This window comes from Macaca fascicularis, chromosome 19 (assembly GCF_037993035.2).
Source record: "Macaca fascicularis isolate 582-1 chromosome 19, T2T-MFA8v1.1".
Lineage (NCBI taxonomy): Eukaryota > Metazoa > Chordata > Mammalia > Primates > Cercopithecidae > Macaca > Macaca fascicularis.
The window spans coordinates 7,536,926-7,561,114 of NC_088393.1; the positions used below are offsets into that span (position 1 = coordinate 7,536,926).

Sequence of the window (24,189 nt, forward strand, 5' to 3'; positions counted from 1 at the left end):
AGAAAGGAAGAGAGAGAGAAAGGAAGGAAGGAAGGAAGGGACAGAAAGGAAGGAAGGAAGAGAAAGGAAGGAAGGAAAAAAAGAAGAAATAACTATAAAAAAATCAGATTTGTTGGATGAAGATCAGGCTTAACCTAGGGAAGTGGGTAGGGCTGATGGAATGTGGAAAAGGCTGTGATTTGAAATCAAGGGGTTTAGGAAGACCTCATGAGAAGGTAGCATTTGAGCAAAGACCTGTAGGGGTGAGGGAGCTAGCCGTGAAGTTGCTTAAGGTGGAGGACACAGCCCATGCAAAGGCCCTGGGGCAGGGCCATATGTTGCTGGCACGTTGGAGGAAGAGTGAAGAGGCCCATGTGGCTGAAGCACAGTGAAGAGGGGGAAAGAGGGAGTGGGGAGGGCAGGGACGGAACTGGGCAATTCAAGCAGGGTTTTGTGGGCCTTGGGGAGGACTTGGGCTTGTCCCTGGAGGAAAGTGGGAGCCATAGAGAGTTGTGGGCAGAAGAGGGGTGTACCCTGACTCAGATGCTCACAGGCAACCTCTTGTGGTGGCTGCAGGGAGGACAGACTGTGGGGGACAGGGGCTGGAGTCAGGAGACCAGCTGAGTGATGATGGGGCTGGACCAGACCGAGGAGGGGGTGAGAAGTGGGTGAATTCTGGGTATATTTCAGAGTGTCACTGCCGCTGTCTGCATATGGAGGAAGCACGCCCGTCTCATAGTCTAGCTGGCCTGACTCCCCCAGCCCCCCAACTCCCCGTGCCCAGGCCTGTGTCGAGTGGGCGGAAGAAAGAGATGTCAGATTGTACATGGAAGGGGTGGGGTGGGGCTGGGCCGCAGGTGCTCCCCCAGCTCCCCCCCCCCCCCCCGCCCCATGGCTCCTCCTCCTCCACCCCCTCTCAGGGCAACAGTTACAGGCAAAGAAGAGGAAGTGGTAGCACTAGCTGTCGCTCCACAGGCGAGCAGGGCGGGCGTGCGGGCGGGTGGGTGGTGGAGGCCGCGAGGGTGCACGACCGGCCCTGAGCAGGCAGCAGCCATGGAGCTGTGGCGCCAGTGCACCCACTGGCTCATCCAGTGCCGAGTGCTGCCGCCCAGCCACCGCGTGACCTGGGATGGGGCTCAGGTGTGTGAACTGGCCCAGGCCCTCCGGGATGGTGTCCTTCTATGTCAGCTGCTTAACAACCTGCTACCCCATGCCATCAACCTGCGTGAGGTCAACCTGCGCCCCCAGATGTCCCAGGTGAGCCCTCCGCCGGCAGGTGTGCTGAGGGTTGGAGACGGGGGTCCTCCCCGGGGCTGACAGTGGAGGGGTTGACGTGCTCCACCTCTGGGCCTGCAAAGGAGGGGGGATATGCTTACAGGTCCAAGGCTGGGCCAGGGGGTGGTCACAATCTGAGATTCTGGGGTAGCCTCCCCAAGCTTAACAGGACCCCTGTGTGGGTCCACGGGCCCTGAGTTGGCCCGCATCTAGGCTGAGAACTGGCAAACTAGGGGTTAACTCTCTCAAGCCCCAGGCTGCCTCTACTGCGGTTCATGCTCCCAAATAGGACCAACCAGAGGTCCCCGGGGAGCGCCTCAGAACCCCCAGGGTGGCCATTGGGTTACCTGGGGCTTTGGACTCCTTTGACCCCCAGAGTCTGGATGTGGGGGAGGAGCCTCCGCCAACATCTTCCCCGACATGTGTCTCCTCCTCCCGGGCCCTGGGCCCCTTCCTTCCCCTTACATCTTCCTTCCCCTTGGCTTCCTGCCTGGGCCTGGGGCAGCGTGGGGCAGGTGGGGGGCTGTGGCCCCAAGGATCTGAGCTTCCTCGCTGTATCCATCTCAGGGGAGACAGTGAGGCAGGGTCCAGTCCTGGGCTTAGAGAGTGGGTCCTGAGGTTTTGGTGCCTGGAATAGCCGCATTTTCTCGGCAGCGATTTCTGCAGGGGCCCAGGCTGGAGGGGTAGTGGCAGATTTGACTGTGACTGCATGAGCCTGGCTCAGGAAATATATTCAAATCCCTATTTGAATGTGGTTGGGTGGGCATGTGATGTGGCTGTGTGATGTTTCTGTAGCATCTCATCTGGTTCCCCAGGGCTGCTGGGTGGGAACAGGGAACGGGGCAGGGCTGGTGGAGTCCCATCTGCTCTGGGATGAAAGGAGATACAGCCCTATCCTGGGGCCTGGGGGACACAGTCTTGCCCTGAGGTCTGAGGGGAGAGCTCCCATCTGGTCTGGAAGGATAAGTTAATGGAGATGGGCCCATGGGGGTTCCTGGGGGGTGGTTTTCAGGGGTAGGGCCATTGGTGGAAGAGATCCATGGATCTTTACTCCTGTGGTTATTTTTTAATTAATTAATTAATTTTTTAAAGACAGGGTCTCACTCTGTCACCCAGGCTGGAGTGCAGTGGCGCGATCTCAGCTCACTGCAACCTTAACCTCTCAGGATCAAGCAATTCTCCTGCCTCAGCCTCCCGAGTAGCTGGGATTACAGGTGCACGCCACCACACCTGGCTAATTTTTGTATTTTTAGTAGAGACGGGGTTTCACCATGTTGGCCAGGCTAGTCTTGAACTCCTGACCTCAAATGATCCGCCTGCCTCGGCCTTCCAAAGTGCTGGGATTACAGGTGTGAGCCACCATGCCTGGCCGCTCCTTCTGTTTTGTTGTTGTTGTTGTTGTTTTATTTTTTGAGACGGGGTCTTGCTCTGTCACCCAGGCTGGAATGCGGTGGTGCGATCTCAGCTCACTGCAACCTCCACCTCCTGGGTTCAAGTGATTCTCCTGCCTCAGCCTCTTGAGTAACTGGGATTATGGAGGTGTGCCAACATGCCCAGCAGATTTTTGTATTTTTTTTTTTTTTTTTTTAGTAGAGATGGGTTTTCACCATGTTGGCCAGGCTGGTCTTGAACTCCTGACCTCAGGTGATCCACCCGCCTCAGCCTCCCAAAGTGCTGGGATTATAGGCATAAGCCACCGCACCCAGCCGATATAATATAGACTCTCTAAGTTACTCATGGAGGATCCAAGGAGGAATACAAATGTAATTAGGAAAATATATAGACTCTTAATTTATTCTTATATTTTGAGACAGAATCTTGCTGCGTTGCCCTGGCTCGAGTGCAGTGATGAGATCTGGGCTAACTGCAACCTCCGCCTCCTGGGTTCAAGCAGTTCTCCTGCCCCAGCCTCCCGAGTAGCTGGGACTACAGGCACCCACCACCATGCCTGCCTAATTTTTTTTTTTTTTTTTTTTTTTTGTATTTTTAGTAGAGATGGGATTTTGCCATGTTGACCAAGCTGGCCTCAAACTCCTGACCTCAGGTGATCTGTCCACCTCGGCCTCTCAAAATGCTGGGATTACAGGCACGAGCCACTGCATCCGGCCCTTCTGTTTCTTTAGTGCCAGGGGATTACACCATCCTCAGCTGTGACAGGGCTTCCCGAAAGGAGAAGGCACTCCCCCCACCAACCTAAGCATCCATCCTCTCTGGCCACAGCCCATCCCTGCTTTGCCTACATTTGCTCAATCTCCTTCTGGTTTCTAGGGCATGAGGAAGTAGTCATGGGATCTGTTAGGATCCATCTGTTAGACCTGGCAGGGAGTCAAGGTCTCCGTGATGCTTCAATAGCAGCTAATGGGAAAGTGGATAGACTTAAGGATGAACTTCCACTCCTGTGTGTGTCTTAGCTAAAGCCAGTTTTTGGATGAAGGGCAAGGGTGCATGATGCTAATCCCTGGGAGAGCAGTTGCACTCCAAAGACAGTTCTAATCCTCTGTAACAGGGAACATCGGGAACCCAGGTGAGTTCAGGCTTTATGCAAGAGGGGACATTTGCGCTGGGATTTTGAAGAGTAAATAGGAGTTTTTCTCATTGTTCTGGCTTCCTGTGCTCAGCTGTATCAGGCTCCAGGCTGGGCAGGGGTGTACCTGGACCCTTTCCCTCTGGGAGGGGGCACATTCCTGTCCCTACTCATTTTGTCGCCCTTTGAAGCTCGGCCCTGTGTCTGGTATATAGTGGGGATGTATGTGGGAAGGTAAAAGGTATTGACAAGAAGCCCAGAGGAAGCTGCCACAGGAACAGCCTCTCTGGGTTTCTGGGTGCCTAACTGTCCACAGATTGAAGCTGGAGCTGTGAATGCCCCATGGGATGTGAAAGGGTGGAGGGAAAAAGGAAAGGTGCTTCTGCGGAGGAAATGGCATAAATAAAGGTGTGCAGGCTGGAATGAGAATTCTTCCCAGTTTCTGTCATTTCTCTTCAGAGTCCCTCTCTTTTTTCTCAGTTGTTTCTTGGGAAGAGGTTGGGAAGAACATATCCATCCATCCATCCATCCATCCATCCATCCATCCACCCACCTACCCACCCACCCACTCATTCATTCACTCATCTATCCCTCCAATTATCCATCCATCTACCCATCCATCCATCCATTTATCCATCCATCCATCCATCCATCCATCCATCCATCCATCCATCCATCCACTCATCCATCTACCTATCCATCCATCCATTCATTCACTTATCCATCCATCTGCTCATCCATTCATCCATCCACTCATCTATCCATCCATCCATCCATCCATCCATCCATCCATCCACCCACCCACCCACCCACCCACCCACCCACTCATTCATTCACTCATCTATCCCTCCAATTATCCATCCATCTACCCATCCATCCATTTATCCATCCATCCATCCATCCATCCATCCATCCATCCACCCACCCATTCATTCACTCATCTATCCCTCCAATTATCCATCCATCTACCCATCCATCCATCCATCCATCCATTTATCCATCCATCCATCCATCCATCCACTCATCCATCTATCTATCCATCCATCCATTCATTCACTTATCCATCCATCTGCTCATCCATTCATCCATCCACTCATCTATCCATCCATCCATCCATCCATCCATCCATCCATCCACCCACCCACCCACCCACCCACCCATTCATTCACTCATCTATCCCTCCAATTATCCATCCATCTACCCATCCATCCATCCATCCATCCATCCATCCATTTATCCATCCATCCATCCATCCATCCACTCATCCATCTATCTGTCCATCCATCCATTCATTCACTTATCCATCCATCTGCTCATCCATTCATCCATCCACTCATCTATCCATCCATCCATTCATCCATCCATTCATCCACCCACCCACCCATCCATCCATCCACCCACCCATCCATCCATCCATTCATCCATCCACTCATCTATCCATCCAGCCATCCATCCATCCGTCCATTCATCCATTCATCCATTGACTCATCCATCCATCTATCCATCCATTCAACCACCCACCCATTCACCCACTCATCCATCCATCCACTCATCCATCCACCCATCATCCATCTACTCATTTATCCATCTATCTACCCATCCATCCATCTATTTTTCCCTCCATCTATCCATCCATCCACCCATCCACCCACCCACCCATTCACCCATCCACCCACCCATCTATCCATGGAGCCATCCATCCACTAATCTATCTTTTATTTGTTTTTTTTTTTATTTTTACGGAGTCTCGTTCTGTTGCCCAGGCTGGAGTGCAGTGGCATGATCTCGGCTCACTACAACCTCTGCCTGCCAAGTTCAAGCAATTTTCCTGCTTCAGCCTCCCGAGTAGCTGGGACTAGAGGCACCCGCCACCATGCTTGGCTAATTTTGTATTTTTAGTAGAGATGAGGTTTCACCATATTGGCCAGGCTGGTCTTGAACTCCTGATCTTGTGATCCGTTCCTCTCAGCCTTCCAAAGTGCTGGGATTACAGGTGTGAGCCACCGCACCCAGCCCATCCATTCATCTATCTGTCATCCACCCGCCCACCTACCCATCCTTCCATGTACTCATCCATCCATCCACTCATCCATCCATCCATCCATCCATCCATCCATCCATCCATCCATCCACCCACCCACCCACCCACCCCATCCATCCATCCACTCATCCACCCATCTACTCATCTATCCATCCATCTACCCATCCATCCATCCATTCATCCAACCATTTATCTGTCCGTCCATCCATCCATCCATCCATCCATCCATCCATCCATCCATCCATCCAACAGTGTGACAAGTCTGTCAGGCCCTGTTCTTGGTGCTGGGGACAGTGTGAACAGCACACACACCCACACACCCCCACACACACACACACCCCTGTTGTTGAGGAGCCTGCATTCTAGTGGCGGAGGCTGACAGTGAGGAAATAAGACAATGTATAAGACGTCAGGAGGTGCAGGAGGTGGTATGTACTGCTCTGGAGAAAACAAAGTGGAACAGGGTATGCAGGGGGCACTTTGATGAATGAGGAGGGCTAGTGGTAAGGTGACATTGGAGCAGAAACCTGGGGAAAATTAAGGAATGAACCATGTGGATCTGGGGAAATGGTGTCCCAGACAGTGGTTACTGCCAGTGCAAAGGCCCTGAGGTAGGAGCTAGTCAGTGCCTGTATGTTCAGGGCAGTGACTGGCCCAGCTGGTGGGAACGGTAAAGGAGGTCAGATTGGAGTGAATCTCCAAGCGGCTGGTCCCCTTGAGATCTGAGGCCCAGGGAGAGGATGATACCATCATGAGAAGCCACAGCTATACCGAGACACCCAACTCTCCATTATGATTTTTTTTTTTTAAATGAGACAGAGCCTTGCTGTCTCCCAGGCTGGAAGGCAGTGGCACAGTCCCAACTCACTGCAGCCTTCACCTCCCAGGTTCAGGCAATTCTCCTGCCTCAGCCTCCTGAGTAGCTGGGATTACAGGCAACTGCCACCACGCTGGGCTAATTTCTGTTGCCCAGGCTGGAGTGCAGCGGCATGATCTTGGCTCACTGCAGCCTTCACCTCCCAGGTTCAAGCGATTCTCCTGTCTCAGCCTCCTGAGTAGCTGGGGCTACAGATGTGCGCCACCATGCCTAGCTAATTTCTGTATTTTTAGTAGAGACAGGGTTTCAGCATGTTGGCCAGGCTGGTCTCAAACTCCTGACCTCAAGTGATCCGCAGGCCTCGGCCTCCCAAAGTGGTGATATTACAGGGGTGAGCCACCACGCCCAGCCACCACTGTGCTCTTGAAGTCCAAAATCTGGGCTGCAGAGATGGAACTTGAAGGGACTGGAGAGGAAAGAACAGATTGTTGAAAAGATTCACCAGGACCTGGGAGCCGGTTAGACCTAGGATGTGGGCAGGTGCCGGGGACAAGATGATATTAAGGTCCCCAGCATCAGTGAATAGTGGGGAGAGGGTGGGACAGTTAAGAGTAGGGGGTGGACTGGGGAGTGGGGTGGGTGGTGGCTTAGGAGAGCCACACCTCGGTTCAAATTCTGGTACCACTGCTTCCTGGTTTCACCTCTCTGAGCTTCAGTTTCTCCATCTGTGAAACACAGATAAAAATGGCACCTTTTAAGGCTGGGCGGTGGCTCACGCTTGTGGTCCCAGCTACCCAAGAGGCTAAGTGGGGAGGATCACTTAAGCCTGGGCTGCAGTGAGCTGCGATGGCACCACTGCATTCCAGCCTGGGCAACAGAGAGAGACTTTGTCTCAAAACAAAAGAAAACCCGATTTTGCCTGGGTGTGGTGGCTCATATCTGTAATCCCAGCACTTTGGGAGACTGAGGTGGGTGAACTGCTTGAGTTCAGGAGTTCAAAGCCTGGTAACACGGTGAGACACCATATCTACTTTTTTTTTTTTTGAGATGGAGTCTCACTCTGTGGCCCAGGCTGGAGTGCAGTGGCGCGATCTCAGCTCACTGCAAGCTCCGCCTCCCGGGTTCACAACATTCTCATGCCTCAGCCTCCCGAGTAGCTGGGACTACAGGCGCCCACCACCTCGCCTGGCTAATTTTTTTGTATTTTTAGTAGAGACGGGGTTTCACCGTGTTAGCCAGGATGGTCTCAATCTCCTGACCTTGTGATCCTCCCGCCTCGGCCTCCCAAAGTGCTGGGATTACAGGCGTGAGCCACCGCGCCCGGCTTTTTTTTTTTTTTTTCCTTAAGAGACAGAGTTTTGCTTTGTCGGCCAGGCTGGAGTGCAGCGGTATGATCACAGCTCACTGCAGCCTCCAACTCCTGGGCTCCAGCAACCCTCCTGCCTTAGCCCCTCGAGTAGCTGGGACTACAGGTGTGCATCAGCATAGTTGGGTGATTTTTTTGTTTGTCTGTTTTTTGAGACAGGGTGTCGATCTGTCACTCAGGCTGAAGTGCAGTGGTACGATCACAGCTTACTGCAGCCTCAGACTCCTGGGCTCAAGCAGTCCTCCTGCCTCAGCCTCCCGAGTAGCTGTGACTACCAGTGTGTGCCAGCAATACCTGGCTAAATTTTTTTATTTTTTGTAGGGATGGGGTTTTGCTATGATGCCCAGGCTGGTCTTGAACTCCTGGCCTCAAGCAATCCTCCCACCTCGGCCTTCCAAAGTGCTGGGATTACAGGCATGAGCCACTGCACCCGGCCAGAATAGGGGTTCTTATCTCCATCCTCCCGTAACAGGAAAGATGACACACGCCACCCACTGCTCTGTGCCTGCTTTCCTCACTCATCACCTTGGCAGTCTTTCCAAGTCAGTCTGTAGAGATTATAATTATTCTTTATAACATGACTGTGTATTCCATTTATTTTAAGAAAGACTTGTATTTTGCTTGCTCTGTGCTAGACATTAGTCTAAACGAGGGAGGGGCCTGGCTGGGTGCAGTGGTTCAGGCCTGTAATCCCAGCACTTTGGGAGGCCGAGGCAGGAGGATTGCTTGAGTCCAGGAGTTAGAGGCCAGCCTGGGCAACAGAGTGTGACCTCGTCTCTGTAAAAATGAAAAATAAAAATAAAATAAAGCTGGGGGCTGGGTGTGGTGGCTCATGCCTGTAATCCCAGCTCTTTGGGAGGCTGAAGTGGGCAGATCACCTGAGGTCAGGAGTTCGAGACCAGCCTGGCTAACATGGTGACACCGTGTCTCTACTAAAAATACAAAACAGCTCCGTGTGGTGGTGTGCGCCTGTAATCCCAGCAACTATGGAGGCTGAGGCAGGAGAATCACTCGAACCCGGAAGGCGGAGGTTGCAGTGAGCCGAGATCACATCACTGTACTCCAGCCTGGGCAACAGAATGAGACTCCATGTCAAAAATGAAATTAAATGAAACAATTACAGCTTCCTTTTTTTTTTTTTTTTTGAGACGAGGTTTTGTTTGCTTTGTCCTCCAGGATGTAGCACAGTGGTGCAATGGTTCGATCAGGGCTCACTACATTCTCAATCTCCTAGGCCTGAGTGATCCTCCTACGTCAGCCTCCCAAGTAACTGGGACGACAGGAGCGTGCTACCATGCCTGATTAAGATTTAAACATTTTTAAAAACATTTTTAATTTTTGTGGGTACATAGTAGATACATATTTATGGGGTATACGAGCTATTTTGATACAGGCATGCAATGTGACATAAGCACATCATGAAGAATGTTTTCTTTTAATTAATTAATTATTTTTGAGATGGAGTTTTGCTCTTGTTGCCCAGGCTGGAGTGCAATGGCGTGATCTCAGCTCACTGCAACCTCTGTCTCCCGGGTTCAAGCGATTCTCTTGCCTCAGCCTCCCGAGTAGCTGGAATTACAGGCACCCACCATCATGCCCGGCTAATTTTTGTATTTTTAATAGAGACGGGGTTTCACCATGTTGGCCAGGCTGGTCTCAAACTCCTGACCTCAGGTGATCCGCTCGCCTCGACCTCCCAGAGTGCTGGGGTTACAGGTGTGAGCCACTGTGCCTGGCCCAATTATAGCTCCTAAAAAACAATAATAACCTCATCCATGAATCATTTTCCAGCTCCTCTGCTGTGTGATCTTGGGCACGTTAGTAAACCTCTCCGTTTCCTGGTTTCTCATCTGTACAATGAGGATGCTAAATCCCTATTTATGACATCGTTATGGGGGATAAGCGAATTATTATAAAGAACTTAGAAAAGTATTTAGCTGCATATACAGTCGTGTGTTGCTTAATAAAAGGAATCGGTTCTGAGAAATGCATAGTTAGGTGGTTTCATAGTTGTGTGAACATCGTAGAGTACATTTAAACAAACCTAGATGGTACAGTGTACTGCACACCTGGACGATATGGTATAACCTATTGTTCCTAGGCTACAAACCTGTACAGCATGGGACTGCACTGAATACTTACCATTGTGTTACAAGATTTCTTTTCTTTTCTTTTCTTTTCTTTTTTTTTTTTTGAGACAGAGTCTCACTCTATTCCCCAGGCTGGAGTGCAATGGCGTGATCTCGGCTCACAACAACCCCCACTTCCTGGGTTCAAGAGATTCTCCTGCCTCAGCTTCCCAAGTACCTGGGATTACAGGCATGTGCCACCACATTCAGCTAATTTTTTTGTAGAGACGGGATTTCACCATGTTGACCAGGTTGGTCTTGAACTCCTGACCTCAGGTGATCCGCCCGCCTCAGCCTCCTAAAATGCTGGGATTATGGGCATGAGTCACCATGCCCAGGCAATTTCTTATAATTTATACTACATTTTATACAGAGATTTCTTATCTTTCTTTTGAGACAGAGTCTCGCTCTGTCACCTAGGCTGGGGTGCACTGGCATGATATCTGCTCACTGCAACCTCCGCTTCCGGGGTTCAAGTGATCCTCCTGCCTCAGCCTCCTGAGCAGCTGGGACTACAGGTGCACACCACCAAGCCCACCATTTTTTAAAGTAGAGATGGGGGGTCTCACCATGTTGCCCAGGCTGGTCTCAAACTCCTGGCCTCAAGAGATCCTCCCACCTCGGCCTCCCAAAGTGCTGGGATGATAAGCATGAATCATCGTGCTCCGCCCAGCCCTTGTGTTTTCAGTTTTCAAATTTTAAGACGTTTTATTTTGTCAACGGAAGTGCTAGCCAATCTTAGTGTTTTTGATAGATATTGCCAAATCGTTATCCGTCTGGGATTGTTTCCATATGAATTGTTTCAATTATACCACCACATGCCAGACAGAGGACCGGCTTCTCTGCCCGCCTCCCCGACAGACGGTTCTGTTGTAAGATTCTGGAGTTTTTCCAGCTGGATGGGTAATCAGTGGAGCTCATTAAGGCTCAATTTACATTTTCTCTTATTCCGAGTGAAGCTGAACCTCTTTCCTTATGTTTAAGAGCTATTTATATTTTCTTCCCGTGATACAATCTCTGTTCATATTACTTGCTTACTATTGTTGTCCTTTCTAGAACTACTGACCTTTTCTCTTATTGATTTTTTTTTTTTTTGAGGCTGTTTCTCTGTTGTACAGGCTGCAGTATAGTGGCGCGATCTCAGCTCACTGCAACCTCCGCCTCCCAGGTTCAAGTGATTCTTGTGCCTCAGCCTCACAAGTAGCTGTAATTACAGGCATGCACCAAGATGCCCAGCTAATTTTTGTATTTTTAGTAGAGACAGCGTTTCGCCATGTTGGCCTGGCTGGTCCCAAACTCCTGACCTCGAGTGATCCTCCTGCCTTGGCCTCCCAAAGTGCTGGGATTACAGGCATCTCTTAGTGATTTTTAGGAGCTCTTTATATATTAGGTTGACTTAAACTGCAAATCAGGTATTTGCTAGCTTTGTGGTCTTGGAGAAAAAAATAATTACTTAACCTATCGGACCCCTGATTGTCTTATCTATAAAACAGGAAATCTATAAAATAGGAATGTTGGCCGTGCACATGGCTCACACCTGTAATCCCAGCACTTTGGGAGGCTGAGGTGGGTGGATCACCTGAGGTCAGGAGTTCAAGACCAGCCTGTCTAACATGGTGAAACCCCGACTCTACCACAAATATAATAATTAGCCAGGTGTGGTGGTTGGCACCTGTAATCCCAGCTACTTGGGAGGCTGAGGCAGGAGAATCCCTTGAACCCAGGAGGCAGAGGCTGTAGTGAGCCAAGATTGCACCACTGCACTCCAGCCTAGGTGACAGAGTGAGACTCCAACTAAAATAAATAAATAAGTAAAAATAAAAATAAAATAAAATAAAATGGAAATGTTGATAGTACCTTTATTTCAGAGTTGTGCAAGGATTAAACGTGATAAGGTAAATTAATTTCCCAGCACGGCAATTAACATGTAGTGAGTGCTAAATGAATGAGAGTCATTATTTTTGTTAATTGAATTCCATTGAGTCCGAGCTGACTGTAGGCAATGGTGTGTAAGTCAGGGTATGTATGTTAACTGCCGTAACAAATTGCATCATTTTGCCAGGCACAATGGCCATGCCTATAATCCCAACACTTTGGGAAGCCAAGGCAGGCTAATCGCTTGAGGCCAGGAGTTCGAGACTAGCCTGGGCAACACACAAGACCCCCTATCTCTACAAAATACCAACCAACCAACCAACCAAACAAAAATATTAGCAGGGCATGGTGGCATGTGCCTGTCGTCCCAGCTATCTAGGAGGCTGAGGCAGGAGGATTGCTTGAGCCTAGGAGTTGGAGGCTGCAGTGGGCTATGATTGTGCCACTGCAGTCCGGCCTGGATGACAGAGGGAGACCCTCTCTCGGAAGAAAAAAAAGGCCAGGTGTGGTGGCTCATGCCTGTAATCCCAGCACTTTGGGAGGTTGAGGCAGGCAGATCATGAGGTCAGGAGTTTGAGACAAGCCTGGCCAACATGGGGAAATCCCATCTCTACTGAAAATACGTAAATTAGCCAGGTGTGGTGGCGGGCACTTGTAGTCCCAGGTACTCGGGAGGCTGAGGCAGGAAAATCGCTTGAACCTGGGAGGCGGAGGTTGCAGTGAGCTGCGGTCATGCCACTGCACTCCAGCCTGGCGACAGAGCGAGACTCCGTCTCAAAAACAAAAACAAAACAAAACAACAACAACAAAAAACCAAACCCGCAAAACATAAAACCAAATTACATGCCTTCAGTGATAGTGAGAGTTTACTTCTTGTTCTTGTCACAATTCAGTTTGGGTCAACCTGGGGGGTTGGAGGAGGAGGGCTCTATGTTATAAAGTCACCCTGCGGCCCAGGCTCCATCATCGCATGGTCTTCGCTTCCCCAAGGCCCTTGCAGTCTTGAAGTCTTTTCTACTGGGGAAAGAGCGCGATGAAAGAATTTCAGAGGCCAGGCCGGGAAGTGGCGCCACCACCTCCATTCTTCTTCTTCTTTTTTTCCTTTTGAGATGGAGTTTCGCTCTTGTTGTCCAGGCTGGAGTGCAATGGCGCGATCTCTGCTCACTGCATCACTGCAACCTCCGCCTCCCGGGTTCCACTGATTCTCCTGCCTCAGCCTCCCAAGTAGCTGGGATTACAGGCATGCACCATCACACCTGGCTAATTTTGTGTATTTTTAGTAGAGACGGGGTTTCTCCCATGTTGGTCAGGGTGGTCTCGAACTCCCGACCTCAGGTGATTCGCCTGCCTCAGCCTCCCAAAGTGCTGGGATTACAGGCGTGAGCCACCATGCCCGGCCTCCATTCTTGTTATTGGCCAGAACTTGGTCATATGGCTCCATTTAACTACCAGGGACACTAGGAATGTGGTTAAACTGGAGCTGGGTGGGGATCAAAAGGAGATAGGTTGGTTGGATGCAAAGAAGTCAGTGCCCTAGAACCTCAGGGTAATGCCTAGCTGGTTCTAGAAATGCAGGTATGGAGGGGGTTTCATGAATGCAGGTCTAGGGCCGGGCATGGTGGCTCATGCCTGTAATCTTCGCACTTTGGGAGGCCGTGACAGGAGGATTGCTTGAGGCCAGGAGTTCGAGACCAGCCTGGGCAACATACCAAGGTCCCGTCTCTACAAAATATAAAAAAATTAGCCCAGCATGGTGGTGCACTCCTATAGTCTCAGCTACTCAGGAAGTTGAGGCAGGAGGATCGCTTGAGCCCAGGAGTTCGATGCTGCAGTCAGCTATGATTGTGCTACTGAACTCCAGCCTGGACAAGGGAGTAAGACCCTGTTTCTAAATATATCTATGCAGGTCTGTGGAAATCTCAATGGAATGTAGAATGAGAAGGACCTGAGCCAAGGCCATGGGGGAGGAATTCAGTTGGGGATGAGGGGGCTGGGTGACAGCAAACCTCAGCAAAATGGGTTGGGTTGATTGGAAAACCTCCTCTTATCTTGCCTGCTAGGACGAGCAGGAGGGGCGCTTAGGAGGGTCAGCACTTGGCACTGCCCTTCCTTTCCATTCTGTTCTGTTCTTTCTTTTTCTTTCTTTCTTTTTTTTTTTTTTTTGAGACAGAGTCTCACTCTTTCTCCCAGGCTGGAGTGCAGTGGCACGATCTTGGCTCATGGCAGCCTCTGTCTCCCAGGTTCAAGTGATTCTCCTGCCTCAGCCTCCTGAGTAGCTGGGATTATAGGCAAGTGCCACCACACCTAGCTGATTTTTGTATTTTTAGTAGAGATGGGGTTTCACCATGTTGGCCAAGCTGGTCTCGAACTCCTGGCCTCAAGCAATCCACCCACCTCAGCCTCCCAAAGTGCTGGAATTACAGATGTGAATCACCACGCCCAGCGCCCAGCCTCCATTCCGTTCTAATCACTGACCTCCTCTCTCGGTCCAGTGCTGGGAAATGTCACCTTTCAGGACTTTCACAGAGGATGCTGGAAATCTCTGTCCCTTCCCTACTCACAGCCCTCCCCTGGTTCTCCACTGCCCTTGGTGAAAAAGACAAACTCCTCACTGTAGCCCACAAAGGCTTATGCATTTGGCCTCTGTCCACCTCTCAGCCTTCCCCTGCTCGCTCTCTGCCCATTGCTCTCTGTACTGCAGCCACATCGGCCACCCAGCACAATCCAGCCTCAGGGCCTTTGCACTGCCTCTTCCTTCTTCAGGGATTCCTCTTCCCTCAGGTATACACTGTGAGTGTTCTCTCATCTCCTCCTTCAGGTTTCTCTTTCTCTCTCTCCGTCTCTTTGTTTTCGGAGAAGGGGTCTTGCTCTATTGCCCAGGCTGGAGTGCAGTGGCGTTATCATAGCTCACTGCAGCCTCCAACTTCTGGGCTCAAGTGATCCTCTCGCCTCTGCCTCCCGAAGTGCTCGGATATAGACATGAGCCACTTTGCCTCTCTCTTTCTTTCCTTTCTTTCCTTTCCTTTCTTTCCCTTCTTTCCCTTCCCTCCCTTCCCTCCCTCTCTTTCTTTCTTTCTCTCTCTCTTTCTCTCCCCTCCCCTCCCCCCCTCCCCCCCTCCCCCCCTCCCCTCCCCTCCCCCCCTCCTCCCCTCCCCCCCTCCCCTCCCCTTCCCCCCTCCTCCCCTCCCTTCCCCTCCCCGTCCTTTCCTTCCTTCTTTTTTAATGGAGTCTCTGTCTGTTGCCCAGGCTGGAGTGCACTGATGTGATCTCAGCTCACTGCAACCTCCGCCTCTTAGATTCAAGCGATTCTCTTGCCTCAGCCTCCCAAGTAGGTGGGATTACAGGCATGAGCCACCATGCCTGGCTAATTTCTGTATTTTTACTAGAGATGGGGTTTCACCTTGTTGGCCAGGCTGGTCTCAAACTCCTGACTTCAGGTGATCTGCCCACCTCGGCCTTTCAAAGTGCTGGGATTACTGATGTGAGCCACCGCACTTGGTCAGCGGTCCGGTCCCTTTTCTTCCTTTCTTCCTTTCTTTGCTGAGACGGAGTCTTGCTCTGTCACCCAGGCTGGAGTGCAGTGGCATGATCCCAGCTCACTGCAACCTCCACCTCCTGGGCCCAAATGATTCTCCTGCCTCAGCCTCCCGAGTAGCCGGGACTACAGGCACGCACCACCACACCCAGCTAATTTTTATATTTTTAGTAGAGATGGGGTTTCACCATGTTGGCCAGGCTGGTCTTGAACTCCTGACTTCAAGTGATATGCCTGTCTCAGCCTCCCAAAGTGCTGGGATTACAGGAATGAGCCACCACGCCCAGCCCAGATTTCTTATCTGAGAGATCTTCCACTGTTTCTAGATAATAAAATAATAGATTTCCCCCTCCCAACTTCCCATTCTCTTTCATGTTTTGTTTTTTTTCCACAGCACTTACTGCTCTCTGACCTGTCATAGTTTTTACTTATTTGCTTATTAGCTGTTTTCTCCACTCGAATGTCAAGACAAGGATTTTTGTCTATTTTACGTCCCCCAGTGCTTTAGAACAGCACCTGGCACATAGTAGGGGATCAATTAATTATTTTTCATTTATCAAATGAATATATGATTCTAATTGCTTCATTCATTCACTTAACACAGGGGCTGGCAAACGATAACTCATCGGCCCAAGCTGACTCGTGTTTTAAAAATTATTTTAGCATGTGTCTGTAGTCCCAGCTACCTGGGAGGCTGAGATGGGAGGATCGCTTGAGCCCAGGAGTTTGAGACTGCAGTGAACCGTGATCCTGCCACTGCACGCCAGCCTGGGCAACACAGCAAGCCCGTCTCTAAATAAATAAATTATTTTTAAAAATTAAAAATACAAATTATGGCTGGTTGCAGTGGCTCACGCCTATAATCTTAAGATGTTGGGAGGCTGAGGCAGGAGGATCACTTGAGCCCAAAAGTTTGAGACCGGCCTGGGCAACATGGCAAAACCCCATCTCTGCAAAAACTACAAAAATTACCTGGGTGTGATGGTGCATGCCTATAGTCCCAGCTACTCAAGAGGCTGAGGTGGAAGGATCACTTGAGCCCGGGAGGTGGAGGCTGCAGTGAACCATGACTGCACCACTGCACTCCAGCCTGAGCAACAGAGTGACACAGGGTCTCAAAACAAAATGAAACAAAACAAAATAAAAATTTATTTATTTACTTTTCTTGTTATTGATTTGAAGTTTACTATTTTTATATTGTATTATTGTTATTATTTTTCGTATTCCACATATTCAGAGAAACTTCTCTAGTTAACAATCTATAAAAACGATCCCTGAAAGTAGAGTCTTACTGCTTTATTTTGAAAATAAAATTTAACCAATACATGGTCAGGCCCATTTGTCGACACACTATTTTTTTTTTTTTTTTTAAATGGAGTCTTGCTCTGTCATCCAGGCCAGAGTGCAGTGGCCTTCAGGTCTGGCTGGCTCCAGGGGCTCAGGCAATATCTCAGGACATGTCCTCCCCATCCTTGATCTTTCCATCTCTCTCTCTATCTATTTTTTGTTTGTTTGCATTTTTTGTTTTTTGAGACAGGGTCTCACTCTGTCACCAAGGCTGGAGTGCAGTGGTGCGATCTTGGCTAACTGCAACCTCCACCTCCTGGCCTCAAGTGATCCTCCCAACTCAGCCTCCTGAGTAGCTGGGACTACAGGTGCATACCACCATGCCAGGCTAATTTTTGTATTTTTAGTAGAGATGGGGTTTCACCAAGTTGGCAAGGCTGGTCTTGAACTCCTGACCTCAAGCAATCTTCCCCGCCTTGGCCTCCAAAAATGCTGGGATTGCAGGCGTGAGTCACCGCACCCAGCCCTCCATCTCTTACCTCTGCTTTCTTTTGGGTGTTTTCATTCATCCTCAGTCATTCTTTTCCCTCATGGAGGCAGATGAGGGTGACCAACTACTCCAAAGTTATTTATTTATTTGAGTCTAAGTTTTGCTCTGTCACACAGGCTGGAGCACAGTGGCACAGTCATAGCTCCCTGCAGCCTCAAACTTCTGGGCTCAGGAGATCCTCCTGCCTCAGCTTCCCAAGTAGTTGGGACTGCAAGTGTGTGCCAACATGTCCAACTATTTTTTTAATGTTTCATTCAATGGAGATGGACCTCACTATGTTGCTCAGGTTGATCTGGAACTTCTGGCCTCAAATGATCCTTCTGCCTCAGCCTCCCAAAGCTTTGGGATTACAGGAATGAGCCACCGTGTCCAGCCTGCTCTAAATTTATATTCTCATCACTCTGAGTTTGATGGAAAATAGGGGTGTTAACTTTCTGGTCACTGAAGCCAAGGTCTAGCATTATCCTTCATTGAACATGATTCTTTTTTTTTTTTTTTTTGAGACGGAGTCCCACTCTATTGCCAAGGCTGGAGTGCAGCGGCATGATCTCAGCTCACTGTAGCCTCCGCTTCCTGGGTTCAAGCAATTCTCCAGCCTCAGCCTCCTGAGTAACTGGGACTACAGACACGTGCCACCATGCCTGGCTAATTTTTTTGTATTTTTAGTAGAGACGGGGTTTCACCATGTTGGCCAAGCTGGTCTTGATCTCCTGACCTTGTGATCCACCCGCCTCGGCCTCCCAAAGTGCTGGGATTACAGGCCTGAGTCACTGCTCCTGGTCTTTTTTTTTTTTTTTTCCCCAGACTGAGTCTTGCTCTGTCACCCAGGCTGGCGTGCAGGGGCGCAGTCTCGGCTCAGTGCAACCTCCACCTCCTGGGTTCAAGCAATTCTTGTGCCTCCGCCTCCCTAGTAGCTGGGATTACGGACAGGTGCCACCACACCCGGCTAATTTTTGTATTTTTAGTAGAGACGGAGTTTCACCAGATTGGCCAGGGTGGTCTTGAACTCTTGACCTCACGTGATCTGCCCGCCTCAGCCTCCCCAAGTGCTGGGATTACAGGTGTGAGCCACTGCACCTGGCTGTTTGAACATGATTCTTTTTTTGTGTCGGGGGGTGGCTGGTCACATGTCTATTTCTGAACCAGCTGCTGTGGCCAGGAGAATACCATGCTCTGAAGGGCCAGGCCACGGTCACGTGCCTATTCCTTGAGTTGAGGTTGAGGTGGCTTCCACAGGTGAACGTGAGGAACTGTTACCTCAGAAGGGGAAATAAGATGTCAGGAGGCAATCAGTGCTTATATGAGCACCGAGTTCTAAATTTAAGCCAGAATTTCCGATTCTCAGTCCTGTAGACATTTGGGGCCGGATCATTTTCTGTCCTGAGAGCTGCCTCGTGTATTCTAAAATGCTCAGCAGTATCCTTGGATTCTATCCATTTCACACAAGTAGCACCGCTCCCCAATATCTCCAGACATTGCCAAATGTCCCCTGGGAGGCAGAATCGCCCTGGGGGTGGGCAAACCACTGTTTTGGAGGGAGTGAGCTTGCTGTCTTGGGGAAGATCCAAAGAGACCTGATGATTACTGGCTGAGAACAGCAAAGAAGAAATTGAGGGCTTCTTTGAATTAGAATATTCATTTTAATTTCTTTCTGTCTGTCTTTCCCTCCCTCCCTCCCTCCCTCCCCCCCTTCCTCCCTCCCTCCCCCCCTTCCTCCCTCCCTCCCTCCCTCCCTCCCTCCCTCCCTCCCTCCCTCCTTCCTTCCTTCCTTCCTTCCTTCCTTCCTTCCTTCCTTCCTTCCTTCCTTCCTTCCTTCCTTCCTTCTTTCCTTCCTTCCTTCCTTCCTTCTCTTTCTTTCTTTTTGTGCTTTTTTTTTTTTCACCCAGGCTGGAGTACAGTGCGATCTTGGCTCACTGCAAGCTCCGCCTCCCGGGTTCACACCATTCTCCTGCCTCAGCTTCCCGAGTAGCTGGGACTACAAGCGCCCGCCACCACATCCGGCTAATGTTTTGTATTTTCAGTAGAGATGGGGTTTCACCGTGTTACCCAGGATGGTCTTGATCTCCTGACCTCGTGATCTGCCTGCCTCAGCCTCTCAAAGTGCTGGGATTACAGGCGTGAGCCACTGCGCCCGCCTGCCTGCCTGCCTGCCTTCCTTCCTTCCTTCCTTCCTTCCTTCCTTCCTTCCTTCCTTCCTTCCTTCCTTCCTTCCTTCCTTCCTTCCCTCCCTCCCTCCCTCCCTCCCTCGCTCCCTCCCTCCCTCCCTCCCTCCTTCCTTCCTTCCTCTCTCTTTCTTTCTCTCTCTCTCCCCTCCCTCCCTCCCTCCCTCCCTTCCTCCCTCCCTTCCTTTCTGATGGAAGTTTCCTCTGTCACCCAGACTGGAGTGCAGTGGTGTGATCTCGGCTCACTGCAACCTCCACATCAGGGGTTCGAGTGATTCTCCTGCCTCAGCCTCTAGAGTAGCTGGGTTTACAGGCACGTGCCAGCATGCCCAGCTAATTTTTGTATTTTTAGTAGAGATGGGTTTTGCCATCTTGGCCAGGCTGGTCTGGAACTCTTTACCTCAAGTGACCTGCCTGCCTTGGCCTCCCAAAGTTCTGGATTACAGGCATGAGCCACCGTGCCCAGCCTTATTTTTTATTTAATGGTGGGGAGAGGCCAGGCGTGGTGGCTCATGCCTGTAACCCCAGTTCTTTGGGAGGTTGAGGCAGGTGGATCTCCAACATGGTGAAACCCCGTCTCTACTAAAAATACAAAAAAATTAGCCGGCCATGGTGGCAGGCACCTGTAATCCCAGCTTCTTAGAGGCTGAGGCAGGAGAACCACTTGAGCCCAGGAGGTGGAGGTTGCAGCGAGCCGAGATCATGCAACTGCACTCCAGTCTGGGCGAGAAAGTGAGACTCTGTCTCAAAAATAAAATAATAAAACAAAATAAATGCTGGGGAAAGGAAGAGGGGAGGAAGACTCATTTGATATTATTTTATCATCAGCAACAGGGGCTACACTGATTGATGGGGTTACAGCAAAGGACATAATGGACACAGTTAATGCTTTTCCAAGTTCATGTCCTCATGAGGGAGGGGGCAGTGCTTTTGTTCCTTGTGGCTTTTGTAACAAAGGACCAGGGATTGATGACTTAGAACAATGGACATTTATTCTCTCATAATCCTAGAGGCCAGAGGTCTGAACTCAAGATGTCTGCAGAGCTGCACTCCCTCTGGAGGCTTCAAAGGAGAATTTTTCTCTGCCTGTTCCTGCTTCTGGGAGCTCCAGGCAATCCAGGATAGGCAAGTCCCTAGATTGGGGCTTAGCCCGGGAGGGTTCTTGGCTTCACCCAGGAAAGAATTCAAGGGCGAGCTGGTGGTGTCAGCAACTTTTATTGAAGCAGCCGTGCAGAGCAGCAGCAGAGGTACTGTTCCTTGCAGAGCAGGGCTACCCCACAGGCAGTGAGCCCAGAGTAGCAGTCCACAAGCAGTGCTGCAGGCATATTTATATGCATTTTAATTATATGCAAATCAAGGGGTGAATTATGCAGATATTTCTAGAAATAAAGTGATAACTTGTGAGTTATCAGGTCTTTGCCATGGAAAGGAGTGTCAGCTTCTGGGTGTTGCCATGGCAATGGTAAACTGACATAGCACTGGTGGCCGTGTTTTATGGAGAGGCGCTTTTGCCTCTTCCCTGTTTTAGCTAGTCCTCAATCTGGTCCAGGGTCTGAGCCCCACCTCCAGAGTCGAGTCCTGCCTCCTAAGTCACATGCATCCTTGGATTGTGACTCCATCTTTACATGGTTTTCTCCTGTGTCCGTGTGTCTCTTACAAGGACACTTGTCATTGGATTTAGGGCCCATCCGGATGATCCTGGATGACCTGGGTGGGTCTTAAATATCTCCTCATCTTGAAGTCCTTGAGTTATCCCCTCATCTTGAGGTCCTTGAGATACTTCCTCATCTTGAGGTCCTGAAGCTATCTCCTCATCTCGAGGTCCTTGAGATACCGCCTCATCTTGAGGTCCTGAAGCTCTCTCTTCATCTTGAGGTCCTTGAGATACCGCCTCATCTCGAGGTCCTTGAGATAGCTCCTCATTTTGAGGTCCTTGAGCTATATCCTCATCTCAAGGTCCCTGAGACATCTCCCCATCTTGAGATCCTTACCGTACATCTTACAAAGTCGTTCTCTCCAAAATACATTCACAGGTCACCTTCACAGGTTCCAGGGATTTGACCTGGATGCATTGTTTCAGGGGGCCAGACCCATTCCAGACAGTAAACAAATAGACAGACAAAATGCTGGCACGTTGTAATAAATATCACAGATGAAACAAACCCAGGGATCAAGGGGAAGAAGAAGAGGAGGGCATGCTTTCTGGAGGGTGGTCAAGGAAACCTGAGAGCTGAAGGAGGAGGAGCCAGCTCTGGGAAGCATGAGGCAGAGAGGGCAAAGACTGTGCAAATGTCCTAAGGTGAGAAGAATCAGAATGAAGGAGCTTCTGGAAGGAAGGGAGTGAGTGGAAGGAGAATAGTAAAGAATGAGGTTTAGGAGGAAGGCACTTAGTTAAAGTGGCTATGGGGATGTGTGTGGAACTTAAGGGGGATGGGAAATCCTTGGAGCATTTAAGCAGATCAATGGTTTAGAGGCCCCTGACTAGGTGTGGTGGCTCATGCCTGCAATCCCAGCGTTTTGGGAGGTTGAGGCAGGAGGATCACTTGAGGCCAAGGGTTTGAAACCGTCCTGGGCAACATAGTGAGATCCCACCTCTACAAAAAGAAACAAAAAAAGCAGAGGGATCTGGAAAAAGAAGTTTGATGAAGGCATCCCCATAAGAAGTGATGGTGGCCTCGACTGGGAGTCAGGAGTCATGGATCCAGCTCACATTTTCGTTGAGGAGGAAGGGTGGGGGTGGATGAAAAGAGGAGGCAGGTCTCATATTCCAGGAAGCCAAGAATTTAAAAAAAAAGAGAGAGAGAAATGAAATGAAATGAAATGAGAAGAGGAGGCAGGGTGGTGTCTAGGTTTGCAGCTTATGGACTTGCGTGAATTAGGGTATCTTCTACTGTGGTGGGAAGACCAGGGGAGGAACAGGTCTTGGAGAGTTCGATCAAGCTAGGGAAGGAAGGCAGTACAGCATAATGGCTAGCACATGGTTCTTTTTTCTGTTTGTTTTGTTTTGTTTGTTTGTTTTTGTAGAGACAGGGTCTCACCATGTTGCCCAGGCTGCTCTTGACATCTTGGGCTCAGGCGATCCTCCCATCCCAGCCTCAATGCTGGGATTACAAGGCATGAGCCACCATGCCTGTCCAGTGCATGGTTCTTAACTACGGGGTGAGGGGAGTAACTCTGTCCTTCCAGAGGACATTGGGCAATGCCTGGAGACAGTTTCAGTTGTCACTACTGGAGGGCCTGGTGTGCACTGGTATCTATTAAGTAGAGGCCAGAGATGCTTCTGAGTGTCTTCCAATGCCCAGGACAGGCCCCTCTCCCACCAAATGTCAACAGCGCTGAGACTGAGGGACTCAGTGCTACGCACATGGATTCCAGTTGCTTGGGATGTCCAGGTTCCAGTCACAGCTGTGGGATCTTGGACAAGTTATCAAATGCTTCAAGAAAGGACCATATATCAAAAGTGACCCCAAATGCAGAAGAAGCTAAGACACCAAAGAATGCAGCAGACAAATCCTGTTTGTTGGTAAAGGGTGATTTGTGGGCGAGCTTATGGACAGAAACATGGTCTTGGGTGGTGGCAAGACAAGTACCTCTCTGCACCATTACCTCGCAGACCCAGGGCTTATATAGTATAGGAAAATGTGCAGGACAATTAAAGGCAGCCCTCCAGAACAGGCAAGAACACCATGTGCATCGCAGCCTATAATTTGTACGATAACATCAAGTTTGCTTTGATATGTTCTTACACTAGGGACAGCAAATAACGTAGAACTCAGGAGATGTTCCAGGGACTGGGGTTAATCAGAAGTCAACATGGTGATTAGCATCCAAGATGGGGCCACTTTTGTCTGCACACAGAATCTCTCCGTGACTCAGTTTCCCCATCTTTCCAATGGTGATAAAAATAGTCCCTACCTTATAGGGTTGTTACAAGAATTAAAAATGTGGCCGGGCGCGGTGGCTCACGCTTGTAATCCCAGCACTTTGAGAGGCTGAGGCGGGCGGATCACGAGGTCAGGAGATCGAGACCATCCCATCCCAGCTCACACAGTGAAACCCCGTCTCTACTAAAAATACAAAAAACTAGCCGGGCGTGCTGGCGGGCGCCTGTAGTCCCAGCTACTCGGGAGGCTGAGGCAGGAGAATGGCGTGAACCCAGGAGGTGGAGGTTGCAGTGAGCTGAGATCACACCACTGCACTCCAGCCTGGGCGACAGAGCGAGACTCTGTCTCAAAAAAAAAAAAGAAAAATAATTAAAAATGAGGTAATAATTGTAAAGTTGTAAAGTGCTTCAAGCAGTATCTGTTAAGTGATTGGTAAATAAATCATTGGTAAATGATTTACCAGTGATATTGATAAATGATTTATTTACCAATAAATCAATGGTAAATTATTTATTTACCAAGGGTAAATTTCACTCATTGATAAATGATGTATTGGTAATAAATCAATTATCAGTTTTTTGGTTTATTGGTAATGAATCATTTATCAATGAGTGAAATCATTTGGGACAAAGAAGAGAGAGGGGAAAGAGGTGGTCTGAGGGTTGGGCCTTAGGTTGTAACAGCATAGAAACATTGGGGAGAGGAGAATACAGTGACTGAAGAGGAAAACCAGGCCAGGCGTGATGGCCTATACCTGTAATTTCA

General features: G+C 49.8%; 1 protein-coding gene across 5 annotated transcripts in view; it reads left to right on the forward strand.

Annotated features, from left to right (window-relative positions):
* The first annotated feature begins 932 nt into the window (after positions 1 to 932).
* Positions 933 to 24,189, forward strand: part of VAV1 (vav guanine nucleotide exchange factor 1) — an 82,907-nt gene continuing 59,650 nt past the window's right edge. For all 5 annotated transcript variants that reach the window (XM_005587727.4, XM_045378441.2, XM_065536139.1 and 2 more), the window contains exon 1: positions 933 to 1,236. In XM_005587727.4, the coding sequence (XP_005587784.3) occupies positions 1,033 to 1,236 (204 nt within the window). In that variant the 5' untranslated portion in view covers positions 933 to 1,032. The remainder of the gene's footprint in view (positions 1,237 to 24,189) is intronic.